Genomic DNA, 25414 nt, shown 5'->3' with positions numbered 1-25414 from the left:
TTCGATATCCCATCAAAGAAGATGTAAGTTTTTTCGGTGCATTACTTGAAAGCCATGAAATGCACTAAAAGCAGGAATAATTTGTGATGGGATGGCTCCCTATTAGTGTTAGGGAAAATGATTTTTCATCATTTGTTTGCCTGAGGTGGCCTAGAAAGCTAGCAGATAAACAAGGGCTTAGATTTCCTGGTTTTGATGTGTCAAATTATAGCAGAGGAAAAATTTAATTTGCACAAAAGGAGGAAGGAAAACAAGTATGTAATAAAACTAGTCGTGACTGTATTCTCATTACTTTACAATCCATGCACCTAAGGAATCAACAACTTTCAGGTACTTCAGATCTCTTTGAACATCCTTAGGGCTGTCAGAAAGTCTGCTCCCTTTTGCTTCACCATGAAATTAAATCAGGGAAACTTGCAGCCCAAGGGATAGTCCAGCCAAAGAACAAGAAAAATTTCTCACCAAAATTCTCCATCTTCAGCTTTCTTGTCTAGTTCTTCCTTCTGCCTTGGGTCTATGTAATTCCATTCAGGGGCACTGAAAGTCAAGCATAAGTGTTCTGTTAGACTCCAGAGCAACAGAATCTCTGTTTACAGGAAGTCTCTTGGGGACAGTCACAAAAAGAACCACTGACTCTTCAATGATCAGGGGCCACATAAAGCCAGCCTTTCCCACTACATGCAGACTGCTACAACAAAGAACCAGCTTAAATATGAAGAACTTTAAGTTCCCTCGGAAATGATCCTTTCAAGGTATCCTTTACGAGCAAGAATGAATGAACAAATTAAGGGAAAATATGATCTAGAATCTACTATTTAGATAGACTCTAAGGAAAGGAAGAAGCTAAGTGGAACAGTGGATAGAGTACACTCAGCATGGAGATAGGAAGATTCATCTCCCTGAGTTCAAATATGGCCTCAGCCACTTACTAGCTATGTGACCCTGGACAAGTCACTTAACCATGTTTGCCTCAGTTTCTTCATCTGTAAAAAATGAGCTGGAGAAAGAAATGGCAAACAATTCCAGTATCTTTGCCAAGAAAACTACAAATAGGGTCACAAAGAATATATATATACATATATATATATATATTCCGCATCCTATACATATTTCCACATTTATTATGCACAAGAAAAATCAGATCAAAAAGGAAAGAAAATAGGAAAGAGAAAAAATCAAGCAAACAATAACAAAAAAGGTGATGATACTATTTTGTGATTCACATTCAGTCTCCATAGTTCTCTTTCTGGATGGCTCTCCCCATCACAAGTCTATTGGAACTGGCCTGAATCATGTTTTATATTCTTTCTAAAAGAGGAAAAATTCAAACCCAGGTCTTCTAGTTCCAAATCTGGTGAGTTTACTTTTTTCCATTGTATTATCATTTTTTAAATTAATGAAAAGCATGATAGACATTGTCACAGAATTACAAAAGTCGTGATTTGAAAGGGATATCAGAGATCACCTAGTCCAACCCTTTGCTAAAAAGTATTCCCTGCCATAATATAGCCAATAAATGATTATACGGCTGCTTTCTAAAGTCCAAAGAGAGGGAACCAATCCACCCTTCTAGGCAGCTCATTAGACTTTTGGACGTCTCTCATTGCTAGGAAGTTTTTCCTGACATCAATGCTTGGGTGGAATCTGAATTTGACATTTTGTCATTAAAATCACAAGTGAGTGAAACTTCTTAAAGGTATTCCAAATGCCCAAAAGGCTATAGAACCATGCATACTCTTTGATCCAGCAATGCTACTACTAGTGGGTACCCGAAGAGATCACAAAAGAGGGGAAAGGACCCATATGTACAAAAATATTTATATAAGCTCTTTTTATAATGGCAAAGGATTAAAAATTGAAGGGATATCTAGCAACTGGAGAATGGTCAGACAATATATGGCATATTAATATAATGTAATACTATTGTTCTAAAAAGAAATGATGAACAGGGAGATTTCAGAAAAATCTGGGAAAACTTACATGAATTGATGCTAAGTGAAGTGAGCAAAATCAAGAGAACATTGTATACAATAACAGCAACATTGTGTGATGACCAACTATGATAGACTTAACTCTTCTCAGCAATATAATGATCCAAGACAATTCCAAAAGACTTATGATAGAAAATTCCATTCATATCCACAATGAGCTAGAGTCTAAAAGCAGATCAGAGCATAATATTTTCACTTTCTTGTTGTTTTCTTGTTTTTTTCTTTCTCCTAGTTTTTCCCTTTTGTTCTGATTCTTCTTTCTTCTTTCACAAATGGCCAACATGGAAATATGTATAACATCATTATACATGTATAATCTATATCAGATTGCTTGCTATCTTGGGGATAGAGAGGGGAAGGGAAGAAGGGAGAAAAATTTGGAAGTCAAAATCTTACAAATATGTATGTTGAAAAATATCTTTACATATAATTGGGGGGAAAATATCATTAATTGCAAAAATAAATAAATGATTGAATAAACAAACAAATAAATAAATAAAAGATGTTCCTTAAACATTCAACCCTAATATTCAATGACTGATTGAACAGTTTGTGGATCATTCAATCCTCTTGCTTTGCCTCCTCTTTCTTTTTCTTATCCATCTACCAATCATTATACTTAATATGTGTAATTGTGTATTATATTATCAGTATTATATTATCATATCTTTGTATCTTTGTGTATGTGTTACACATACACAGAGAGAGAATTGTAAACTATTTGAGGATAAAAAAAGCATATTTCACTTGAACTTTGCATCTCTCTATCACACAGCATTGTGATTTGCACACAACCAGTGTTTGATAAATGTTTGTTGCTATTCAATTGCAGTGCTCTTTACTTCCTCTAAGAGTGGACAAAGTCAGTGAGAGGAAGGAAGTAATGAATCAGTTAGTTTCAATGCCTGCTAACAATTTTGATTAAAAAAAAAAAAGAAAGAAAGAAAAGAAAAGAAAGAAAGAAAAAATCTTCTACCAAAAAAAAAAAATTGGTGAAATCAAGTGTTATTTGGAAAAATTATGCTTATTTCTGTTATGCTTTAGATGATTTGGAATTGGAAATATTGTCATTGTTGCCAACAACACTCAGGTTCTGAGGTTTATTTAACTTTCAGTGTCTTAATTCAATAGGAACCCTCTACTGCAGAAGAAGTAACCCCATGGCCCTAGGTTAGGGTGTGGCAGGCTTTTCAAAGCTATAATAATAATAATAACTCACTTGTATGCTGGTATACTCAGGTTTTCCAAAGACTTTGCTCACAACAATCCTTGAAGGTAAGTAATCCAAGTATTAGTATGTCCCTTTTACAAATGGGGAAACTGAGGTTTACAAAGGTTAAATGTCTTGTCACATTTAGTATGTGTTTGAGACAGGATTCAAACTCAGATCTCTTGCTCTCTCCGTTTATTTCTCCCATTCCCTTGACATTCCATGCTGCCTAGAAGCAGGCAAAAGATATTTACATTGCAAATTATATTGATGCTATGATTAAAATTACTGAAGTCTTTTGAAAGGCCTAAATTGATACAGCTTCACAGAGCTATGGGAGAGTAGTCTAATCAGCCAGCCACTGATTTTTAAAGTGGTTTCAAACCACAGCAGGATTTGGGGCCCCTTGGAGGGGGGAACAGGAAGCAACCCTTGGCAAGCAAGTCTGACCTTCTCTTCTTTTGTTTAAATTATTTATTTTATTATAAAGCATTTATTTTCTCTCTTTCCTATTCCCATACTATTGAAAAACAAATCCTTATAATAAATATAGTCGAGCAAAACAAATTCCCACATTGGCTATGTGCAAAAAAATATATCTTTTTCTGTATGTTGAGTCTATCACTTCCTTGTCACGAAGTGGGTAACATGCTTCATCATCAGTCCCGTGGAGTTACATTTGGTCATTTTGTCAATCATTTTGTTGATAGGAATCTAGGGGATGTTCATTGGCCCCGAGCTACCCTGCTGACTAGGATGGAGTTTGTTCCATTATTTAGAACTCTTCAGCTTTTACAAGCATGACACTGGTTTCTAAAGCATCAATACCTTGGAACATCATGGGAAAGTTGCCCTTGAGTATCCCTTTCTGACTGACTTCCCCACCTCTCCTACCGTCAGAGAGGTCTGCCAGAAAAGAGCCTCTTTGGTCATTAATGGCTTCTGCCATGAAGGATCAATATCTGCCAGTGGTAATGAGCTAATGGAGTGAGCTCCAGGCCCATCGATCACTGCCTGTTGTGACCATTTGACTCCCAAGATCAAATCTCATTCTCCAAGTGCCATTTCCTATTGGTCCTGATGGCTTTGGCCTTTGTCGTACTGACCAGTTGAAAGGATCAGAAAAGAAATGATTGATTTGACCTTTGGACCACACTGTGCTCTAGGCAGAGAATGTGAAAGCTTCTGGGAGAGCTCCTTAGAGCCAGAAGTAATTCCAAATGACCTGCTGTATTTGAAATGGATGAAGTGAAAATCCTGCCTTAAACATGACAGCTTAGTTTTTCTAGCTTGGACTCAGCCCTCTTCCTAAGAACACTGTATACTTGTTGAAATGTGAAGGTTTCTAAATCCCCTACAACCAACCATTTATTATTATTATTATTAATTATTATTGCTTGTATTTACAAATTGCCTCTTGTCTGAAATTCTCAATAATATAAATATGGTGAGAGAAACTTGGCCCTCTCTAAAAGGGACTTACCTGTCACTCCATGCTCCTTTCCATTCCGTCCCACCCCATGGATTCCTTAGGCGGATTAGTTTTTCAAGGCGACCATGGAAATTAACCTGCAAATTCCACCAAAAAGCAAAATTGAGCACTTAGATTCACCCCTGGTGTCTCACATTTGCAGATACATTAGTTTTACATTAGATCTTTTCTTGGAAAAAAAATTTTTTTAAATGTTCAGTTCAATTCAACAAGCCTTTATCAAGCACTTCCCATGGACCAGGCACTAGGGATACAGAGACAAAACAGAAAAATAGTTCCTCCCTGAAGGAAAGTTATTCTACAGGGTCCATATGCCATTTGTGTAGTAAAGAAATACAGGATCATTTCAGATGAGCAAAAGCACTAACTAGAGGAATAAGAAAAGGATTTCCTTAGGGGATGGCACCTTTTTTGAGCCTCAGAAAAATAGAGATGAGAAGATGGGGTATTCCAGGCATTCACAATAGCCCATACAAAAATACAGAGGTGGGAAATGGAATGCTTTGTTCAGGGGAAAAGCAGATGCTTTCAATGGAACATATAGTAAGCTAAGGGGAGTAAAATAGGTCTGTAAGGATCATCTGGAGATAGAATTGAAAGGCCTCTAAATGTCAAGGCAAGGTGTGTTTTATCCTAGAGCCATCTCTATTCTAGGTTCTCTGTCCTAGCCAACTATTATAGCTTCTTAAGTTGGAGTCAGATATATACTTCAGGACATTTATTTTGGGGCAGAGGGAGGAGGAAAAAAAGGAACAAGCATTTATTAAGTGTCTACTATGTGCCAGACACTGTGTTACCCATTTTTCAGTTATTACCTTACTTGATCCTTACAACAACCTGTGAGATAAATGCTACTATGATCCCCCATTTTACGGTTGAGTAAACCAAGGAAGATTAGATTTTAACTCAGATCTCCCCGAATTCAGGCCCAGCACTCTATAGACTGTGTCACCTAGATGTAAGTCTTTGTTTATTATTACTCTAAAATTCACATAGCCATAGTCAGTCACTGGCCATATTAAATTTCATAACTAAGTCATTAATTCTGCATTCTGTAAGTATGATAAGTAAATATCAGGAATCAGTCCTGAAGAAAGAATAGCACCATGGCAAATAGCCACATTAGGTAACGTTCTTATGTTGACCCATGACTTGTCAGCCATTGTTTGCTGTCACCATACTTAATTCAACTTAAATGATAAGCTAGATTTAACTTTTAAAAGACCCTGTTTTACCTTTGAAGGACAGTTTGCTTAATACTAAAAACACTTATTTGACCAAGAACATCAATTAACATAACACATGATATTTTACTTTATGGTATGATAGTTCACCCTAACTATTTCAATTTTCTTGGTCCATGCAAACAAAATGCAATTGGTGCAGCTTGATCCTTTGGAACATTCTTAAGTTTCAGTTCTTCTCTCAAGAACCCATTGGAGGAATAAGAAGGGATTTCAGGTTTTACCTCTTCAACTCCAGTGACAGAGTAAGCGTGCCCCTTAACCAGCTTCAGGCTGGTGACTTCCTGCAATTCCAATGCATTGGTGACCTGGGTAAAAAAGAGAATGCAGTCTGGAAAGCTGGCAGAGGAATTCATTTGGACTTGTCCTGCCACTTCTTCTGATGATACAGAGGCAGGGCATGGGCTTCAACAACAGGATGAGGTCATGCAAATACAGTAATAAGCCTCAGACTTAATAGAGTTATCATTGTCAAGCCCTTCACCAATTAAGCCTGCTCAGCCAAGCACAGTGCCCAGGGCCTGCCATGACCCAAGCATGACATACCAGCACTGGAAATGCCACGAGGGAACTGGGAAGTCATTTCTTCTTGAGAGACTGGCCCTGCACTGGCAGAGGAGCTCTAATTATCTTGTGTCATATCTGATGCAAGTTAGAATCCTCAAATATAATGGATCATCCTGCTATTTCATAAAATAAGTAGTTTGATGATAAATAAATAGATAGATATAATTAGATATCTATAGATAGATATCTATCTATCTATAGATATAGATAGATATCTATCTAGATAGATAGATAACCTATCTATAGATATCTATCTATCTATAGATATCTATCTATATCTATCTCTATAAATAGATAGATAGATAACCAAATGAAAGGGAAAGACATTTCAATAGCACCTACTATATTCCAGGCACTGTGCTAAGTGTTTTACAAATATTATATCATTTCATCCTCAAAACATCTGTCAGGTAGGTGCTGTTATTATCTTTATTTTACAGTTAAGGAAACTGAGGTAAACAGAGGTTAAGTGACTTTTCAGCTAGTAAGGGTCTGGAACTGTATTTGCATTCAGGTCTTCCCAATTCTTGGCCCAGATCCATTTTGTCACTTAGCTGCTTATTTGATGGGGGGTGGGGGGGACAGTGGGGGGAAAGGAGAAAGGGAGAGTAAGAAGAGAGAGAGAGAGAGAGAGAGAGAGAGAGAGAGAGAGAGAGAAGACAGAGGGAAGACAGAGACAAACAGACAGATAGAGACAAACAGAGAAAGGCAAAACAGACCAAGAGAGCCAGAGAGAGAGGGAAGGAAGGAGGAAGAAAAAAGGAGAGAAGGAAAAAGAGATAAAGGGAGGGGGTGGGAGAAAAAGAGGAAGAGGGAGGGAGGGAGAGAAAGAAAGAATGATAGACATAAACATATAGCTTGCAGAACTGTTACACTTTGGGAAAAAGAGAATATTACAATATTTTATTTTTATTTAGTCCACTTCTAAAATAAGTAGGTTGTTACCTGAGCTATGATCTACTTAACTAGGTAGAAGGTTGGAGGTGATAAATGAGAATGAACTTTTCTATCCACTCACACAAATCAGAATAAAATCTTCCTAGGAATAAAGCTGGGTATTACTAAAAACTTTACTTATACTCATTTGGGCAGAGATTGTGCTGCCTACCTGCCACAGCTCAAAGCATTTTCCCATACTCCCCATCACCACCACCATAGTATTTTTTTTTTCATTCAAAGAGATTAAAGACAAAAGGAAAGAGCCCTGGCTCACATCAATAGAGCATCCAAGCAGTGATCCAGAGCGTAAAGCCTTCCTTATGATTTGATACAGATTGGTTGGGGCCTTTTTCAAATCATAAAACTCTGAGATTCCTCCGGTGAAATCTTCAAATCCCTCCACGGTAGACCCTCCTGTGAGAGCTTCATAGGACCCATTGAGCCTGCAGGAAGAGAAAGAAAAGGAAAAGAATAAGATGCACTGCTCCTAATCGTTAGACAATAGTGAATATCCAAATAGCACCTGTTATAACCAGAGGACCACAAGAGGAAGGGCTTCCTCTTCAAAAGATGTATGGTTAATGGTGTTTTGTGGAGGTGATAGACTTGAGGAAAACCACTCAGGAAAATGTGGCTTTGCTGTCCTAGAATTCAACTCAGGTCATTACGCCAGTGGGTAGGTCGGCAGTTTGCTGGGCTGAAATTCATATGATTTGACATAAATATTGTGGACCCATTTTATAGAACTAATAACCATTCCTTTCCAGAGTTAACCTATTGTGTTCCTTGTGCTTTAACCAATTCTGTCTTTCAGTCAAATTGGAGTTTACATTAAAATGAAATCTAAAATTCTGCAGGGGAAGAAAATTTGGAAGTGACTGGTACAAGAACCTGGGGAATTGTAACTAGAATAAGTGAGCTGGAGTTTATGGACACAACTTAGTTTAGACAAGAAAAACTGCTACACTGCTTGGGTTGGTAGAAAAATTTCTGAGCAAAGGGTAGAAGCTTCATCTATTGAATCAAAGAGTCATTTATTATTATTTTTTATTATTCATCTTCCCTTTAGTGTTTTACAAGTATCAAAATGCTTAACTTGGACTTTATTAGCTCTATGTCAGCTCTGTTATAAAAGAGGAGGGAGCTAAAAAATAATTAACTGATTTGCCTGAGGTCACATAGTCATCAAGTGGAAGAATTTAGATTTTAACTCATAAGCTAAGTGTGAGGCTAATTTAGATTATGAGAAGCAGCATGACATAGTTGATAGTGGATTGGGCTTGGAGTCAGGAAAGCCTGAGTTCCATATCTCAATTTAGTAGCAATGTAACTATAAACAGGTCAGTTAATCTCTTTCAGGTTCAGTTTCATCATCTGCTACAACTAGAGGATCACAAGAGGAAGGACTTCCTGTTCAAAAGATGTATGGTTAATGGTGTTTTGTGGAGGTGATAGACTTGAGGAAAACCACTCAGGAAAATGTGGCTTTTCTGTCCTAGAATTCAACTCAGGTCATTGCTCCAGTGGGTAGGTCGGCAGTTTGCTTTAGGGCTCTAGGACCTTTGAGATCCTTTCCAGCTCTAAATTCATGAATTTAAATTTAAATTCAAATACATAGCTTATTGATTCTCTAAATCAAAGGAGTTCCAGGTACCAGAGAGCAAAGGAAAGATAGTACCTTAAATATAAATCTGTGTAGAGCTTCAGTATAGAAATATGATGGGCACCCGTGACATCCCCTGCACCTCAAACTTCCCCCACTTACTTGGCATAGGCCTTTTCCAGCAGGGCACTCCAGAACTCTCTGCCTTCTTCTGAGTGAAGGAATAGCAAATTCCCATTTCTTGTGGGTAACCTGTCATCGATGACAACATCCACCCATTCTCCATACTGCCAGAACTGGAAGATAAGAAGCCCAGAGTCTGGTCATAGAGGGTCAAAGGAAAGGTTGTTGGAACAGAATGGTGTCTGTCTACCAGGAAAACATTATTTTCAAAGAATTCAGAATGGGGATTTTATAATTATTTTGAACACATTCTGTCCTCCTCCCCAAACAGAACTCAAGATTCTCTTTCAATTGCAGAGCTCCTCCACTGACTTAAGGGAGGTGTTTTTTTTTTTTTTTGGGGGGGGGGGATTTTTTTTTTTTGGTTTGGTTTATTTTGTTTTGTTCTACTGAAAGAATGAACATCAAATTGGGGTGGGGAAAATGGTTTTAGGGGCAATGAACAAATCACAGTACCTGAAAATGAAAGATTCCTGCGTAGTTCTTCTGAAAGCTCTGACCTTTAGGGACTACTCTGTAAAGGAGCCCTTCATTCAATGTCAGGGAAGCAATGGCTGCCAGGAGCCAGCAGTCACCTGCAGAGTATCATAGAACACATACATTGGTCAAGCCAGGTCTATGAGGTACTCTTGGAGGTGTACATCCCTTTTTATTTAATACTAAAGCAAATTGCAAATGACACAGATGGTGAAGATTCTCTCTTTTCATTCTGTTTCAAAATCTTGCACAACCAGTTCTGAATTCTAAGAAGTTTTTGCTTAGCTACTAGGAATATATGGATTATTTAAGATCCTTATACCATTCCTTCCATCATACTTCAAGGAAAAGACAGATAGAGATGAAACTCAAAGACTTTTGGAGCCCTCTTCAGCAATTTTGATAAAAAATTTTGTGGATAACAATGTTGGAACAATTGTTGAGAATGGGATTTAGAAATTATCTTATATATCAATTATCTTTCAAGTCAGAACAAACAGCAAAATTTCATATTCTTTACTAAAATTGACCTTTTCACCCTCATAAAAAGTATTGGTCTTAAATAAAATCTTATTAAATATAAGAGGTACCACTAATAAATTGTCATGATAGTCAGTCATAGTGGCACAAGTCATTAGTCCCTGCTATTGGAGGAGGCTAAGACTGATGGATCAAAGAGTTCCAAATTACAAAAGGACTAAAATCAATAAGTTATCCACATTGTCCAGCAACACTGTGGGGAACTTGAGAAGGTGAGGAGACCAGGCTCTCTGAGAAAGCAGACTGAGCCAGGTAAAAATGGAATAAGTCAAAAATTTCCATGCCAGTAAGAAGTAGAGCTGGACCCATAAGTGGCTGTTATATTTGCAGTCTTTCAAAAATAGGGAAACTCACTCTCAAAAGAATACTTAAACTTATAATACAAGAGGCTATCTATTATCTTTTCCCCCCATAATCACAAATAACAAAAACATGATTTATATAGCCTCTTGTTAATTATTTTCCTTTATGTAGCATTTCCAAATTTCTCATAACAATTTTTAGGTCTCACTTCTAACAATATTCCTAGGATTTAGGACACACTAAATGATTCTCCTTTTTCAGAGAAAGAAAACAAAGCAAATAAGGGTTAGAATTATAGGATGTTCAAGAGGAAATTACTTCAGAGATCATATAATGCAATGCTTCATTTTACAAATGAAGAAACTGGGACTCAAAAAGGTTCCACAGGTTCCAGGGACAGTGGGAAAGCCAAGAATCAAGCCCACAGTTATAGACTCATACCATACTTTCTGTGACATCATGCTGTTATCATCTTTGAATGACATCAAAATCATATGGAAACTCATAAAAACCTAAGGTTTATATTTATTATACAAAATAAGGGAGAAAGACACAATCAATTTGGTTGATTCAGAAATGCTATCTTGTTAAAAGGTAAAACTTGAGCTGAGTTTTTAAGGAAACAAAGTATTCTAAGCGTGAAGAGTAGTAGCTTTCCTTTCCCCAAAATTTACATTGCCTAAAAAGAAAAGAAATCTATTCCATAAAACTTTTTTAAAATTTTTTCAATTTTTCTCTTCCAAAGTCCTCATTCTATCGTGGGACAACTAAGTGGTGCAGCAGACCTACAAATCCTGCCAATCCTACCTCAGACACTTACCAGCAGGACTGACCCTGAGCAAGCCATAGTTTTTATATCTATAAAATGGGAATAATAAGGCCATTGTGGGGTGTGGGGATCAAATTTTATATATATATATATACATATATATATATATATATATATATATAGAGAGAGAGAGAGAGAGAGAGAGAGAGAACAATCAAACAAACAAAAACACTTCTCTTGAACCTCTGTTTCTATTTTATTCTTATTGCAGTACTTCCTTATTGCAAACAATTTAGGTTCACAATTTTGAAGGTGTCCTTGACTATTCCCTTGCTTTCACCTCATTCACCCCTTATGTTCAATCAGTGGCCAAGCCTTGTTGATTGTACCTCCACAGCATCTATTTCCTTTTCTCCATCCATTCCACAGCTACCCTAACTTAGGTTTTCATCACCTGTCCCCTAGACAGATATGACATAACCTCCTCATTGGGTTGATCTTCCTGCTCCCAGTCTATCTTCTCTTCAATCCAGCCTCCACACAGCTGTCCAAATGATGTTCTTAAACACAGGCCTGGCCATGTGGTTGCTGGAATTAAAAACTTCTGTGTTTAAAGAGGTAACTAGATGGTGTGTTGGTAAAGTGTTGGATATGGAGCCAGGAAAATCTGAGTTCAAATACTATGTTCACAGTAGCTGGGCAACATACCTAACCGCTTTCAGTCTTAATTTAATCTCAGTTGGAATTTAACAAAAGGGGAAACTGAGGAAAATATCTATTCAAGATAACATTTATTTGTATTACATTTTTTATTATAACTTTTTATATACAAAACATATGCATGGGTAATTTTTCGACATTGATCCTTGCAAAAAAATTTGTTTCTCCTCCTTCCCTCCACCACCTCCCTATATGGCAGGTAGTCCCATACATGTTAAATATGTTAAAATATATGTTAGATACAGTATATGTATATATATTTATACAGTTAGCAAGATAACATTTATTAGCAGGGACATGATGCCTGTCAGTAAATAGGTCAATGGATTGCTGTCCTTTATGCCAAAGACCCCAGCCAAAAGAACAGTTCACCTTATATAGGTTTGGGGGAACAGAGAACAAAGAACTGAACAGGATAGATGACATCACGGAATTCAGGGCAACATGATTGGTTACAAAGCTGAGGTGAACGGAACAACATGATTGATTGGAAGTTTGGTCATGGGGTTTGGAAATGCCCCTCCTTCTTCTCTCATGAAACTTAAGAAGTGCCACTTGTCTGAGTGCAGAAACAAGAGAGGGTCATGGACTTTTGGACAGCAACATGGAAAGATAGGTTGGTGGCTAAAAAATATTAGGCTCAGATCTCTCATGTTCAGATACATTCTCCAAGATTAACAAAAGTCCTTGAGGCAAGAATAGATCAGTGGTTAACAGGAGAGATTCCTAAAATTAATCCAATGCATTTCAGCTGAATTCTGAACTAAGTTCAGAGACAGAGACCTATGATTTAAGCAATTACAGGACAAAAGCAGTTGCAAGGCAAAATCAATTACTTAGAAATAAAATTAATAAATAAATGATGGGGATCAATTTTAATCTGTTTCCTTATCCCTAAAATGGGAATAATAATAGTACCTACCCCAGAGTTGTTGTAAGCATCAAATAAGACAACATGTGCAAAGCACTATGCAAATGCTAGCAATTATTTATTCTTCTTATTAAAACCCTTCCCAGTCTGGCTCCTGCCAATCTGTCATAAGCTCATTAAATAGAATATGCCCTTTACATTCTATATGAATTAGTCAAACCTGCCTTTTTATAGTCCTTTGCACATGATATTATATCTCCCATTTCCATACCTTTGCAAAGACTATCTCTCATGCTTGGAATGCATTGGCTCTTCACTTCTATCCCCTCTGAACTTCTTGTAATTGTTTATTCATTTTTCAGTCACATCTGACTCAGACTCTACTTGGAGTTTTCTTGGCAAAGACACTGAAGTAATTTGCAATTTCCTTCTCCACATCATTTTCCAGATGAGAAAGGGTTAAATGACTTGTCCAAGATCACATAGCTAGTAAGTATCTGAGGCTGGATTTAAAATCAGAAAGATAAGTCTTCTTAACTCCCAGCTTACTGCTCTATTCATTGCATCACCTAGATGCCCTGCAAATTTCTAGTTTCCTTCAAAATGCATCTCAAGAAAGGTGTCCTACATGAGAGCTTTCCTGACACTCTAAATGTCCCCTTCCCCCTCCTCCATCACCACATAGCCTTGGATTTATTTTATATTTATTTTGCACTTAACTTATATAAACATATGTGGTTTCCTGCAATAGAACAAAACTTCCATGAAGTGAGGAGCTATCTATTTTTAAGCCTTTTTTTATTACAGCTTTTTATTGACAGAACATATGCGTGGGTAATTTTTCAACATTGTCCCTTGCTATCGAAGTGAGGAACTATCTTGTTTCTCCTTTTATTAAATGATATTGATGATCAGTTGACTGATTTAATGAAACATATTGCCAATATCCTAGACAGAAAACTTAGCTGTCAGAATGGTAAAATGGTAAAATACTGACTGAAACCAGAAGAGATGGATTCAAACTCAGACTCTGCTCCTTATTATCAAGCAAGTCACATAACTCCCATGGCCCTCGCCTTTCTCATCTATAAAATGAGAGAGTAAAATTCTAGGTAAATTCTAAAATCCCTTTTGCCAATTTGAATCTATATTCTGTACAGTCTGTACATTTTTTTCTTTTACAATTTGTTGGACTGTGGAGCAAATTACATTGTATTTGTTTTTTATTTACTCAACTGTATGTGTTGTCTAATTCATAGATTATAAATTCCTGGAGAGGAAAAAAGAGAAGGGAAAAGCATTTGCTAATTGCTTTTACTAGTATTATCTCATTTAATCCTCATGGCAACCCTGAGAAGTAAATGCTATTATTAGCCCCATTTTATAGATGAGGAAACCGAGGCAGACTGAAGTTAACTGAATTGGAGCTAAACTAGGAAGTGTTTGAAGGCTAGATTTGAATCAGGCTTTCCTTAGAACAGACCCATGATTCTATTCATCTTGCTACCTAGCTGCCTCTGAGGTCAAGGAAAGCTTCATTTTTGTCTTTATAGACAATTGACAAAACAAATCAAACAAATTAGCTACATTGAAAATTTAATAATCAGCTCTCAGAAGTTCAAACTGACTTCAACACATCCCTATACCTCAATCAGCAGCCTCACTAAACTTCACAACCCCTCACTTATCTGGGACTATCTTTCCCAAGAGAAGCAAAATTGTATTTGCCCAGGACTGGAAACCAAGCATCTTGAATTCTCACTTCTGTCCTGTCTCTGACCTAATGACGTCCCACCACTGGGTGTTCATCCTCCCCATTCCCTCCCCCTTCCCGCCCATCTGCTAGTTTCCTCCTTCTGAGCTTACTCCTGATAATAACAATAAAAGTGCTTTTGTGATGCCCTGAAAGGTACTTATGGGCCAAAGACCTATGGTGCATCTCAACTACTCAGTACTGATGGAGCCACATTGATTAATTATAAGAACATTATTCTGGAGAGATGAGCTAAATACTTCCAAAGTATTTTCCCCAGATCATTATCAATCAATACTGAAACCTTTGACAATTTATCTCAGATTGAAATTAATCCCTCTCTAGACAAATTTCTAACTGAAGAAGAGATTTTGAATGCTATTAAGTTTCTCTTTTGTGGCAAAGCATCTGAGTACTGATACTATTCCAGGTGAGATTTACAAAATGAAGAGGTCCATTGTTCATCCAAAAGCCGACTGAAATTTTCTGGGTTATAAGGCAAAAGGATGTTATCCTCTGGGAGTTCAAGGATGCCTCTATTCTCCATTTCTATAAAAGAAAATAGATTGTCCTATGACAATTGGGGAGGGTAGGGGGAGTTGTCTCTCTCTCTCTCTTTCTCAATCATTGCTGTTAAGATTTTTGCCAGAGTCCTTTTTAATGGACTGATCCTTCACCTGGAAAAAGGTCATCTATCTGAAAACCATTTGGCTTCAGAAAGGGCCAAGGAATGGCAGAAATGGTGTTTGCTACCTGACAACTACAGGAGAAATATCAAGAGCAGAACAGAGGTCTCTACACAATATTCATAAATCTGACCAAGGCCTTTGATACTGTCAGTCATGAGAGCCTACGGAAAATTGTGTCAGACAATAGTCAATGACTATAGTAATCTAATGTTTGATAAATCCAAAGACTCCAGTTTCTGGAGTTGACCCACATTGACCCACACCTAATACCCTGTATCAAGATAAGGTTGAAATAAGTTCATGATTTAGACATAAAGAGTGATATTATAAGCAAATTAGAAGAACAAAGGATAGTCTATCTCTCACATCTGTGGAAAAGGAAGGAATTTGTGATCAAAGAAGAACTAGAGTAAATTATGGAAGACAAAATGGATAATTTTTATTATATTAATTTAAAAAGCTTTTGTACAAACAAAACCAATGCAAACAAGATTAGAAGGGAAGCAATAAACATGGCGGGGGGGGGGGGGGGAATTACATCCAAGGATTCTGATAAATGTCCCACTTCTAAAATATATAAAGAATTGACTCAAATTTATAAGAATTGAAGCCATTGTCCATTTAATAAATGGTCAAAGGATATGAACAGACAATTTTCAGATGAAGAAATTAAAACCATTTCTAGTCATATGGAAAAAATGCTCTAAATCAATATTGATCAGAGAAATGTAAATTAAGACAACTACACATCTCAGATTGAGATGACAGGAAAAGATAACGATGAATGTTGGAGGGGTTGTGGGAAAACTGGGATACTAATACATTGTTGGTGGAGTTGTGAACTGATCCAACCTTTCTGGAGAGCAATTTGGAACCATACCCAAGGGGCTATCAAACTGTGCATAGTCTTTGATCCAGCAGTGTCTCTACTGGGTCTGTGTGAAGACCGTGTATTTTTAAATCAGCAGGAGGCAGGAATTCAGATTAGGGGAAAATCGTCAGTCTTTATTCTCAGTGAAGAAGGATCGGAGGTGGAAGAGAATCGGCGATAGCAATGTGTGCAGCTGAGTCAAGAAGCTAGCTAGATCAGCAGCCACATGACCAGCAGCTAGGAGTATGGAACCCAGGCCCAATCTCTCCCAGCTTCTCTTCCTGTCTCCCTCTGCCTCCACCCACCAAAATCGTCATTTCCTATACAACACATCAGAACTTGCACGGAGAGTGGGAAGGGACCATTCTTTATCCAATCATGTATATTAATAGAGTATAGCCCAATTACTATTTAGCCTCACGTACTTGGGACCTCAGTGCATCAACTCAAACCTCAGCCTATTACAGATCTGTATCCCAAAGAGATCATAAAAAAAAAAGGAAAAGGACCTATGTGTGCAGAAATGTTTGTAGCATCTCCTTTTATAGTGGCTAGAAACTAGAACTGAGTGGATGCCCATCAACTGGAGAATGGCTGAATTTATGGTATATGAAGTTATGGTATATGAATGTTATAATTTTTTTTTGCAAGAAACAATCAGCAGGTTGATTTCCAAAAGGTCTGGAGAGACTTATATGACCTGATGCTAAGTGAAGCAAGTAGAACCAGGAGAATATTGTACATGGCAACAAGAAGATTATACAATGATCAATTCTGCTAGAGGTGGCTCTTTTTTAACAATGAGATGATATAGGCCAGGTCCAATGGTTTTGTGATGAAGAGAGTCATCTGCACCTAGAGAGAGGTCTGTGGGGATTGAAAATAGATACAACATAGTATTTTCACTTTTTTATTGTCGTTTGCTTCATTTTGTTTTCTTTCTCATTTTTTTCCTTTTTGATTTTTCTTGTGCACTATGATAATTGTGGAATTATGTATAGAAGAATTGCACATGTTTAACATATAGGATTACTTTCCATCTAGAGGAGAAGGTAGGGGGAAGGGAAGGAAAAAATTTGGAACACAAGGTTTTACAAGGGTAAATGTTGAAAATTATCTATGCTTATGTTATGAAAATAAACAGCTTTAATCAAAAAAAATAAAATTATGTCAGAATTTGGTGCATCAGTATTGTACATCAATTTCATGACAACAAGCTTGCCTGAGTTCTGAATAACAGACAATGCTCTTGGATTTTCTCAGTTACCAATGGTATGTCTTACAAGGCTGTGTGCTTGCATTCATACTTTTTAGCATGATCTTTTTCAAAATGTTGTCAGATACCTTCAATGAGAATGAACACAGCATCACAGTCAGTTGGTGCAGTGACAATAAATAATTTAATTTGAAAAGGCTACGAGCCAAGACTAAAATGGAGGGAGAATTTGGTGTTCTAGATGACCATGCACTCAATGAAGTCTCTGAAGCTGAGATCCTACAAAGCATGAATCGATTCTCTGATACTTGTGCTAAGCTTGACCTAACAAATGACCCCAAGAAAACACAGGTACTCAATCAACCAACACACACCAGTCAAATGTGAAAACTATCAGTTATAGAAAATGGAGAAGTTGTGAGTATTGTGAATAAGTTCATTTGCCTTGGCAATATACTTTCCAGGGATGTACACACTGAGGTTGATAGATGCATTGACAGCACTAAGATAGTTGACAAATATGAATTTGGACAAATTTGCTACAGTCCAACACACTATAGTTTGACCCTGATGTAGAAAGGTCATTTTGATCATCCTTGAGAATAAAGGATCTTGGATCTTATACGTACTGAGTTGTTTGCACGTGGCCTCTTGCATTAGAGATCCGGGTCCTTGGGAACCAGGTGTTCACCTTTGTTTTTCCCTTATTTAGCACAGTGCCCAGCACTTCAATGTTTGTTAACTGACTGATTGACTGGCTGGCTGCTACCCCTGCCTCAGGAGAGAGGCTAGCCTGATTGTATGTTCAACTCTCTATTGGTGAGGATCAGAAAGATCAGATATAATTCCATGCTGAATATTGTCACAGTTCCCTTGCTCAGAGCATTTAGAAATAAACCCCTGGTGGGGAATACTATTATCCCTAGCTAATGAGGATGGTGAACACTGAGACTTGGGATCTCATCAGGTCAGTGGCAAAACAGGAAAGAAAGCCCAAGATGTTTGGTTTCCAATCCTGGGCTCCATCCAATAGCCCTGCAGTCACATTCCCTTGCCATTATCATTCAGTGCACAGCAAAAAAAAATATTCTTCAATTGCTGACACGCTGACATCAAACAAGGCTTACCAGCTGGAAAGGAGTTTAATTTTCTTTTCATCTGGTCCACTCCTAATATTTCTCAAAGTCTGCCCTGCTCTTTCAGCAAGTACCTAGGCTCTGAAGGGTTGTACAGGGCATGCTGGTAGATCCCTGCTGGTTAGTATCTGAGATGAGAGTAAGGTAATAAGACTGATTCTTTAATAAACACACCAGAATTCATACATACAAATGAGTGTTGGCCCTGTCACAGAAGTCACCTTGGGAGAATAAGGCACAGTGGTGGCAAATCTTTGATGTAGAATAAGAAGCTCTAGGCTTAAGTCCCAGCTCTTCCATTTACTAGTTATATAATTGTGGACAAGCCTCTTTAAGACTAGGTTTTTTTCACCTATAAAATGAGCATAATAATACTCATACTACTTACTTCATTTTGTTGACCTTAGGGAAGAACTTAGTAAGCCATGAAGTATGATTTAAAAGTTACAATTATTGTTATTATTATATTCATCCTATGAGTATGGATTTGATATTTGAAAATAGCCACAAGTTATTCAGAGTTAACTTTGATGAATAAGATGAGGACCAACAACACAGTAAACATTTAATTATATATATATATATATATATATATATATATATATATATATAATTTTACTAGGAATGGAGGCAAACTGTAACAGCTGAGTGAAGAGGTATTGAAGCTGAACCTCAAAGGAAGTTGGAGGTTTTGAGTCAAAGTTTAGAAGGAAAGGAGAGCTTTCCTGGGATCTGAGATCTGGATCAAAGTTTACAGGTAAAGGAGAATCTTCCTGGGATCAGGGATCTGAATCAAATTTTAGAGCTAAAGAAGAGTTTTCCTGGGATCTGGGATCTGAATAAAAGTTCCTAGGATCTGAGATCTGGATCAAAGTTTAGAGATAAGGGAGAGTGTTCCAGGGATCTGAGCAAAGGCTAAGAAGAAGATACACGCATTTTATAAAAAAGGAATGACCATCTGGTATCCAAACCCATGGAAGGTAATAAGAGCTCCAAGAAAGAGCATATAAAGAGAAGAAAAAAGAGGTCAGGACAGAGTCCTATGATACACTCACATAGAGGAAACTAATTGAATAATACTATTTTTGTCTTTTAAAAATGAGGAACACGGATGAAGTCTGTCAGCCTTAAAGCATGTTATAAATATGAGTTACTACTATTCTTGGTACTTCCACCACTGCTGCTGCCAAGGCCACCATCAAATTTAATTATGTGCATGTGAATATTAAACTAGGTCTGAAAGGAATTCTAAAATTTTGATGAAAATGTTTTGAGCAGCAGCAGCTATCAGTGAAATAAGCATGTATCTTTACATGGAGACTACTTTGAAAAGAATAACATTCATTTGGATGGAAACAGTTTAATGGAATTCTTTAGTATTTGAAACTTCATTGCTTTATAAACTGAGCTTATACATGCTTCCCTTCCTCTCTTATGACTTTTCTCTGCATCTTATATTTAGGAACCATAAGATTCTAAAATTGTAAGGGACCTCAGAGATCATTTAGTAAATTCTTCATTTTAAAAATAAGAAAAGTAGAGACCAGGAATATTCTGAGAGACAGCAAAGTAAATTGGATGGGGCATTGAACTTGGGTTCAGATCCTGACTCAGGGACTAGCCAGATGACCATGGGTAAGCCACTTCAGTATCTTAATTTGTCTTTAATATGAGAGTATTAGCATCAGTTGTCTCTGAAGTCATTTGCCCAAAGTGACATAGGGATTAAACATCAAGAGGATGGATTTGAATCCGATTTCTCCAGTGCCTACATTTACTATATCATACTACTATATTCAGCATTATTATTTAGGATTCTTTGAGTTTTCCCTCATTAATTCCATCCCATGCAGACCACTGCCTTATTTTTCTCAGCATCTGAAATATACAGCTTTGACTACAGTATTAAGAATTTTAATTTATACTTACTTAATATGAATATTTCTTAAGCTATTGTAAGAGTACCCCCAAGATTAAGGTGTTTATTTTCTTTAAATTACTTTAAAAGAAGGCACACTGGACAAAGTAAGCTTGCTTGGCAAAAGGAATCAATCAGAAGCCTTCAGTGGGCTAAAATCTTACTCATTCTCAGATGTCTTTGCTGGTATTTGCTGGCTGACCTTGCTGAGCTATCACCTCACCTCCCCCCAAAAAAAAAACTGACCCAAACCATCCTTGTGGCCAACTAGTCCTTTAATTAATTGTGCTTCTCTGCCTCACCTGTCCCTGAGAAAGATTTTCCATTCTTTTTCCCAACTTCTCTCTGAACCTCCCCTTTATGATTTTTAAGCCTAGATCTTCCCCTGAACTATGGATACCTTTCTACCTTATACCAGGGGCCTCAGCACTAGTGTCTGACTTTCCTCCTTTCTGCTTTCAACCCAGATTGGACTCTTCTGCATTTTGAGAGGTGGGCTTTGTTCCATTGCCTTTGTAACCTCCCCAAGGCTAAGGATTTTGTCTCATATGTCTTCTATATTCCCCATACTGCCAAGTAGAATGATGTATAAACACAGGTACTCAATAAAGGAAATTAGGTAGTTTATGTTTGTTTAAATGAAAATTTCACATTTCCCTCAATATTTTGCCATCATTTGGAATCTCCAATTATGTTAAGGGATATAAACAAAAGAGCTGAAATGCTAGGCACAGGATATTTTCAAAGCAGAGTCAGAATAAGAACTCAAAGTAGCTTTCTTACATGGCAAGCTCTTACTAGGAGCTCCCTCTCCCACCATTTGGATTACTCTCTAAAGCAACAAATTCGGGATCACAAGCAACTGTGTGTTTCTTAGAGGAGATGCTAATTTATAGTAGGAGATTGAATTAAATATCCTCAAAGATCCTTTCCAACTCAAAAGTCTGATTCCAAATAGGTGATGAAAATAAGAAATGCTTTTTAATCATGATTTTAACATGGTCCATGCCCCTAAAGAAATGTCTAATCTATGTGGACATAAGACAAACAATCATAAATAGAAATAATAAAATATTGAAATAATGAAAAGAACATGAAAAGTGTGACATGAGGCTCCTTTTAGCTCTAAAGAAGAACCATGTTTTTTAACTTTTCTCTGTGTCCCCACTTCTTAGCATAGTACTTTGCCCATAGCAAGAATTTAATGCATGCTTATTGACCAATTATAGGAACTCAGATTTTCCTTGAAGGAATCAGTTTCTTGGCTGATAAAAGACAGTTCCTGTATCTTTGCAATAGTCTTCTATTGCAAATAGATCTGCTCAATGGATCTGTGATTGCAGCTATTCAGAAATTCCCTCCACAATGCAGATCAACACATTCATACCTTTACAACCTTTCTATTCTTTATCCGTTTTTATTACAAGTTCACCACATGAGTCCATCTCCTGTGCTAAAGGCTTTCCTCATTTTCTCCTGAAATGAATATGAGTGAAACAATCAGGCTGTCTACCTGTCATCCCTTATTCTTGCCTTGTGACCAGCCCATCTTCTCTTCCTGTTATATACTACTCCTGAATGACATCTTTTATGTCTATTCTTCTTTAAAGTTCCTTATTTCTTATATTTGGCAGCCTATTCTCACTCAACAGAAACTTTAGTATTGCTTTCTATGTGATGTTCATTTTAAATTCTCTGGAGAAAGTTATATTCTGTCTCGCTGTCATATAGCAACACTGGTAGAACATTTGGACTAAGAGTCCAGTCTTTGTTTTCTTGAGGAGTTTAGGGTCAGCAGAGAAGACTGTAATTTTTTTGAATGGGAAGTCCAACCCACCCTCATTCTTCTGTTCAATTCTGGATGGATCTGTTGTCCCTCTGTTCTCTTCTTAAGATGTACATCCTGATAGATGAACTCTAAGTTGTACATCCAAATGAACTCTTGGCAACAGTCATTCTTCATCCATTTGGTCTTTCCTACATGGATGATCAGGCTAAACTCCTTTGAGTAATTACAGTTACATCCCAGGAGACTCTGCAGTGTCCTGGATACAATGTTAAGGGAAGAAAAGAGCATCTAGAGGATCTCAGACAATTATTCTTCAACCTGGATTCTACAGTGAATCTCTTCTATCACAGTGGTGAGCAACATCAATTGAACATACATCTCCCTATTCTCTTTCTCATCTGACATGTGTTATCAGGGAGTTGTTAAACAAAGTACATTATAGGAGGCTAAAGCAGCTATCTTAACTTCAGGTACAAAAATAATGAAAATAAATCATCCTACACATGCAAGGAATAGATATATAATACACTCATATATACGTAGATACACACATATATAAGGATATGCACAGATAGATATAGATATATAAGGAAGGTTTTCTTGGCTCATAGAATACAGTCATCAAATAAAGGGAAAGTATATTTTCTAGATAAGAGCAAAGAGAAAATTCTAGTAAGTAAGATTCCCACAACTTCTCTCTGTTTCCCCATAGTGACAATCATCTCATAGCAGCAGAAACAGATCCCTGCTGCCCACATATTAACTTAGAAAAGCACAAATTAACATTTTCTATGTTGTATTTTTATTTATTTTGTTAAATATTTTCTAATTACATTTTTATCTAGTTCAGTTAGAAGTTTTGCAGCTATTTTCAACCTCTAGTTTGACAACTCTGTTCTGAGGAGGCTAGAATAGTTGTCATCAGGGAAGATCCAAAATAAATCAAAGATCATAAATCCTCTAGGAACAGGGCCCAAGAAGTCATGGAGATCCAGACTCTAGAAACCCAAGGAGGCTAATGCAGCTATCTTAACCTCAGGCATAAAGACAATGAAAATAACTCCCCTTACACATGCAAGGAATTTTGTTTCTCTGGACCAGTTTCCTCATCTATAAAATGAGAATATTGGATTAAATTACTTTTACCCCAAGTCACACAAAGAGCCAACGGAGAGCTGGAATTTGAACTCAAATCCTGAAAGTGTGATTCCTTTTGTTTTTATCACTACAAATCTTTTTTTGAAGCCTAATCTAAGCCCATATGAAAAATGCTTCTTGCTTCCAGACTGTTTACTCTCCCTCACACAACACAGCCCAGAAAAAAAGAAATTCATCCTTAAGGAACACTCAAGCTCCTATTTAATAAACATTAGTAGTCATAGTGTCAACATTGGTATGATCCATTGACCTTGTTACAAGTATTCTCTGCAGTTCAAGGATTAAAGCACCTAACTCTCTGAGTTTCTGAAGTCTCCACACATACAAGTGTGAGTTAAATGTTCTGAAAAAGAACTGGGAATAAACTGGGTGCCCATTGATTAAATAACAAACTATGCTATAATCAAACTATCTTTTCAGACTTATGGCATATTACTCCCCTTCACATACTCTTTGGTCCAGACAAAATGGTGTACATACCATCTCTCTGCCTTTAAGTAGTTTTCCCCCATGCCTAGAATACCCTTTTTCTGACCTTTGCTTTTTAAAATCCCTAGTCTCCTCCAAAATTCAACTCAATCAATATGGTAACCATTGTTTGACTACTATGAAAAGTCCTGACAGTCCCTATCATGGTTATGACAAGTAATTGTCAGATAAATCTCCTAAAATGCTTCAAACCAGAAGCTCCTACCTGAGTCCTTTAACTATATTTCTATATCCTGCTCATCCAAATCTCCTAACAACTCACCTAAGCCATTATACATTTTCTATTAATATCACTGGATAGGCCTAGAAATCAAAACCAGATCCCTCATTTTACAAACAAGAAAACCAAAGTCCAAAGAAATGAAATAAATTGCCCCAAATCACATAACTTGCAATTATAAGAGCCAAGATTTGAACTCAGATTTCAGAGTCCAGCATCATCATCCTTTCTACTTCACCACATTGACTTATCACTACACATGCCATATTTATTGTATTTATGTCAAAAAACCCCAATGCCAATTCTCCCACTAAATAGCTGTGTGGTTTGGGGTAAGTCACTTCAATTCTGGGTCTCATTTCTCCAGAGATCACTGTAAAATGAGGGGTTTGGATCAGATGGTCTCTGAGTTACCTTGCAACTCTAACGAATATTAATAAGGTGATAAGTGCTATTTCCCAGAATGCATTATTTCTTGACATCACAGATATCCTAAGGCCATCTGAGTCTAGGAAGTCAGGCTCTACATGGGACAAATGTAATGGTCTAGAGGAAATTCGATCAAATAACCCCATATCAAAGACCAGCCCTGGAAATTACTAGTATTTTTCTGAGCAATGGCACTGTGACTCATTTATGGCATCTATTATTTTTATATCCCCAAAATAACTCCTTTCAAAACTGGGCCACATAATAAAGAGTGCTAAGTAATCCACTTTCCAGGCCCCCCATAGGTCAGCCTTGGACCTCAGCTCCCTGGTTCCCATGGTGATGTGGAATTCTCCTCTCAGGCAGAAAGGGCCAGCCCAGTGGACCTGGAAGGCAAACTCATTTGAACATTTGGATGAAGATGATTCTGTCCCTTGAGGTGGGGGGAGGGAGAATTCAGCTTCCAGGGAGTTATTGAGCACCCCTAGAGAGTTAATGCAGTTGGAGGAGATGAAAAAAAAGTTGGCATGTTATCTTCACATCAAAGACCTTCTTGATTGACCTTTCTGAATTACAATTTTAAAATCCTGTTTACTATTGAAAAAACTTATTCTGATTATTTCCAATTTTTTTGTGGTTTGGTTTTTCCAGTTGTTAATAATGCTGGCCAGATCAATTCTCATCTTATTTCTACCATTGTTTAAGAATACATTTCAATATCATAAAACTCCATGTCTAAATTTCTTGCTTTTTAGTATTATAAGTCACACCCTTAACACTAAAGGGAGGGAGGAAACCCTTAGGAGAAGATTATAAAAATGGGTTTGATTTACCCAA

At 37.1% G+C, this 25414-nt stretch overlaps 1 protein-coding gene across 1 annotated transcript in view; it reads right to left on the bottom strand.

Annotated features, from left to right (window-relative positions):
* Positions 1-25414, bottom strand: part of CAPN8 (calpain 8) — a 111914-nt gene that overhangs the window by 53842 nt on the left and 32658 nt on the right. The window contains exons 3-8 of the mRNA XM_003767730.2: positions 9686-9804; positions 9209-9342; positions 7718-7886; positions 6162-6245; positions 4685-4770; positions 463-537 (exon numbers count right to left, since the gene is read on the bottom strand). Coding sequence (XP_003767778.1) covers positions 463-537; positions 4685-4770; positions 6162-6245; positions 7718-7886; positions 9209-9342; positions 9686-9804 — 667 coding nt within the window. The remainder of the gene's footprint in view (positions 1-462; positions 538-4684; positions 4771-6161; positions 6246-7717; positions 7887-9208; positions 9343-9685; positions 9805-25414) is intronic.

Source organism: Sarcophilus harrisii, chromosome 4, assembly GCF_902635505.1.
Source record: "Sarcophilus harrisii chromosome 4, mSarHar1.11, whole genome shotgun sequence".
NCBI classification, from domain to species: domain Eukaryota; kingdom Metazoa; phylum Chordata; class Mammalia; order Dasyuromorphia; family Dasyuridae; genus Sarcophilus; species Sarcophilus harrisii.
This window is presented reverse-complemented; position numbering and strand designations above follow the sequence as displayed.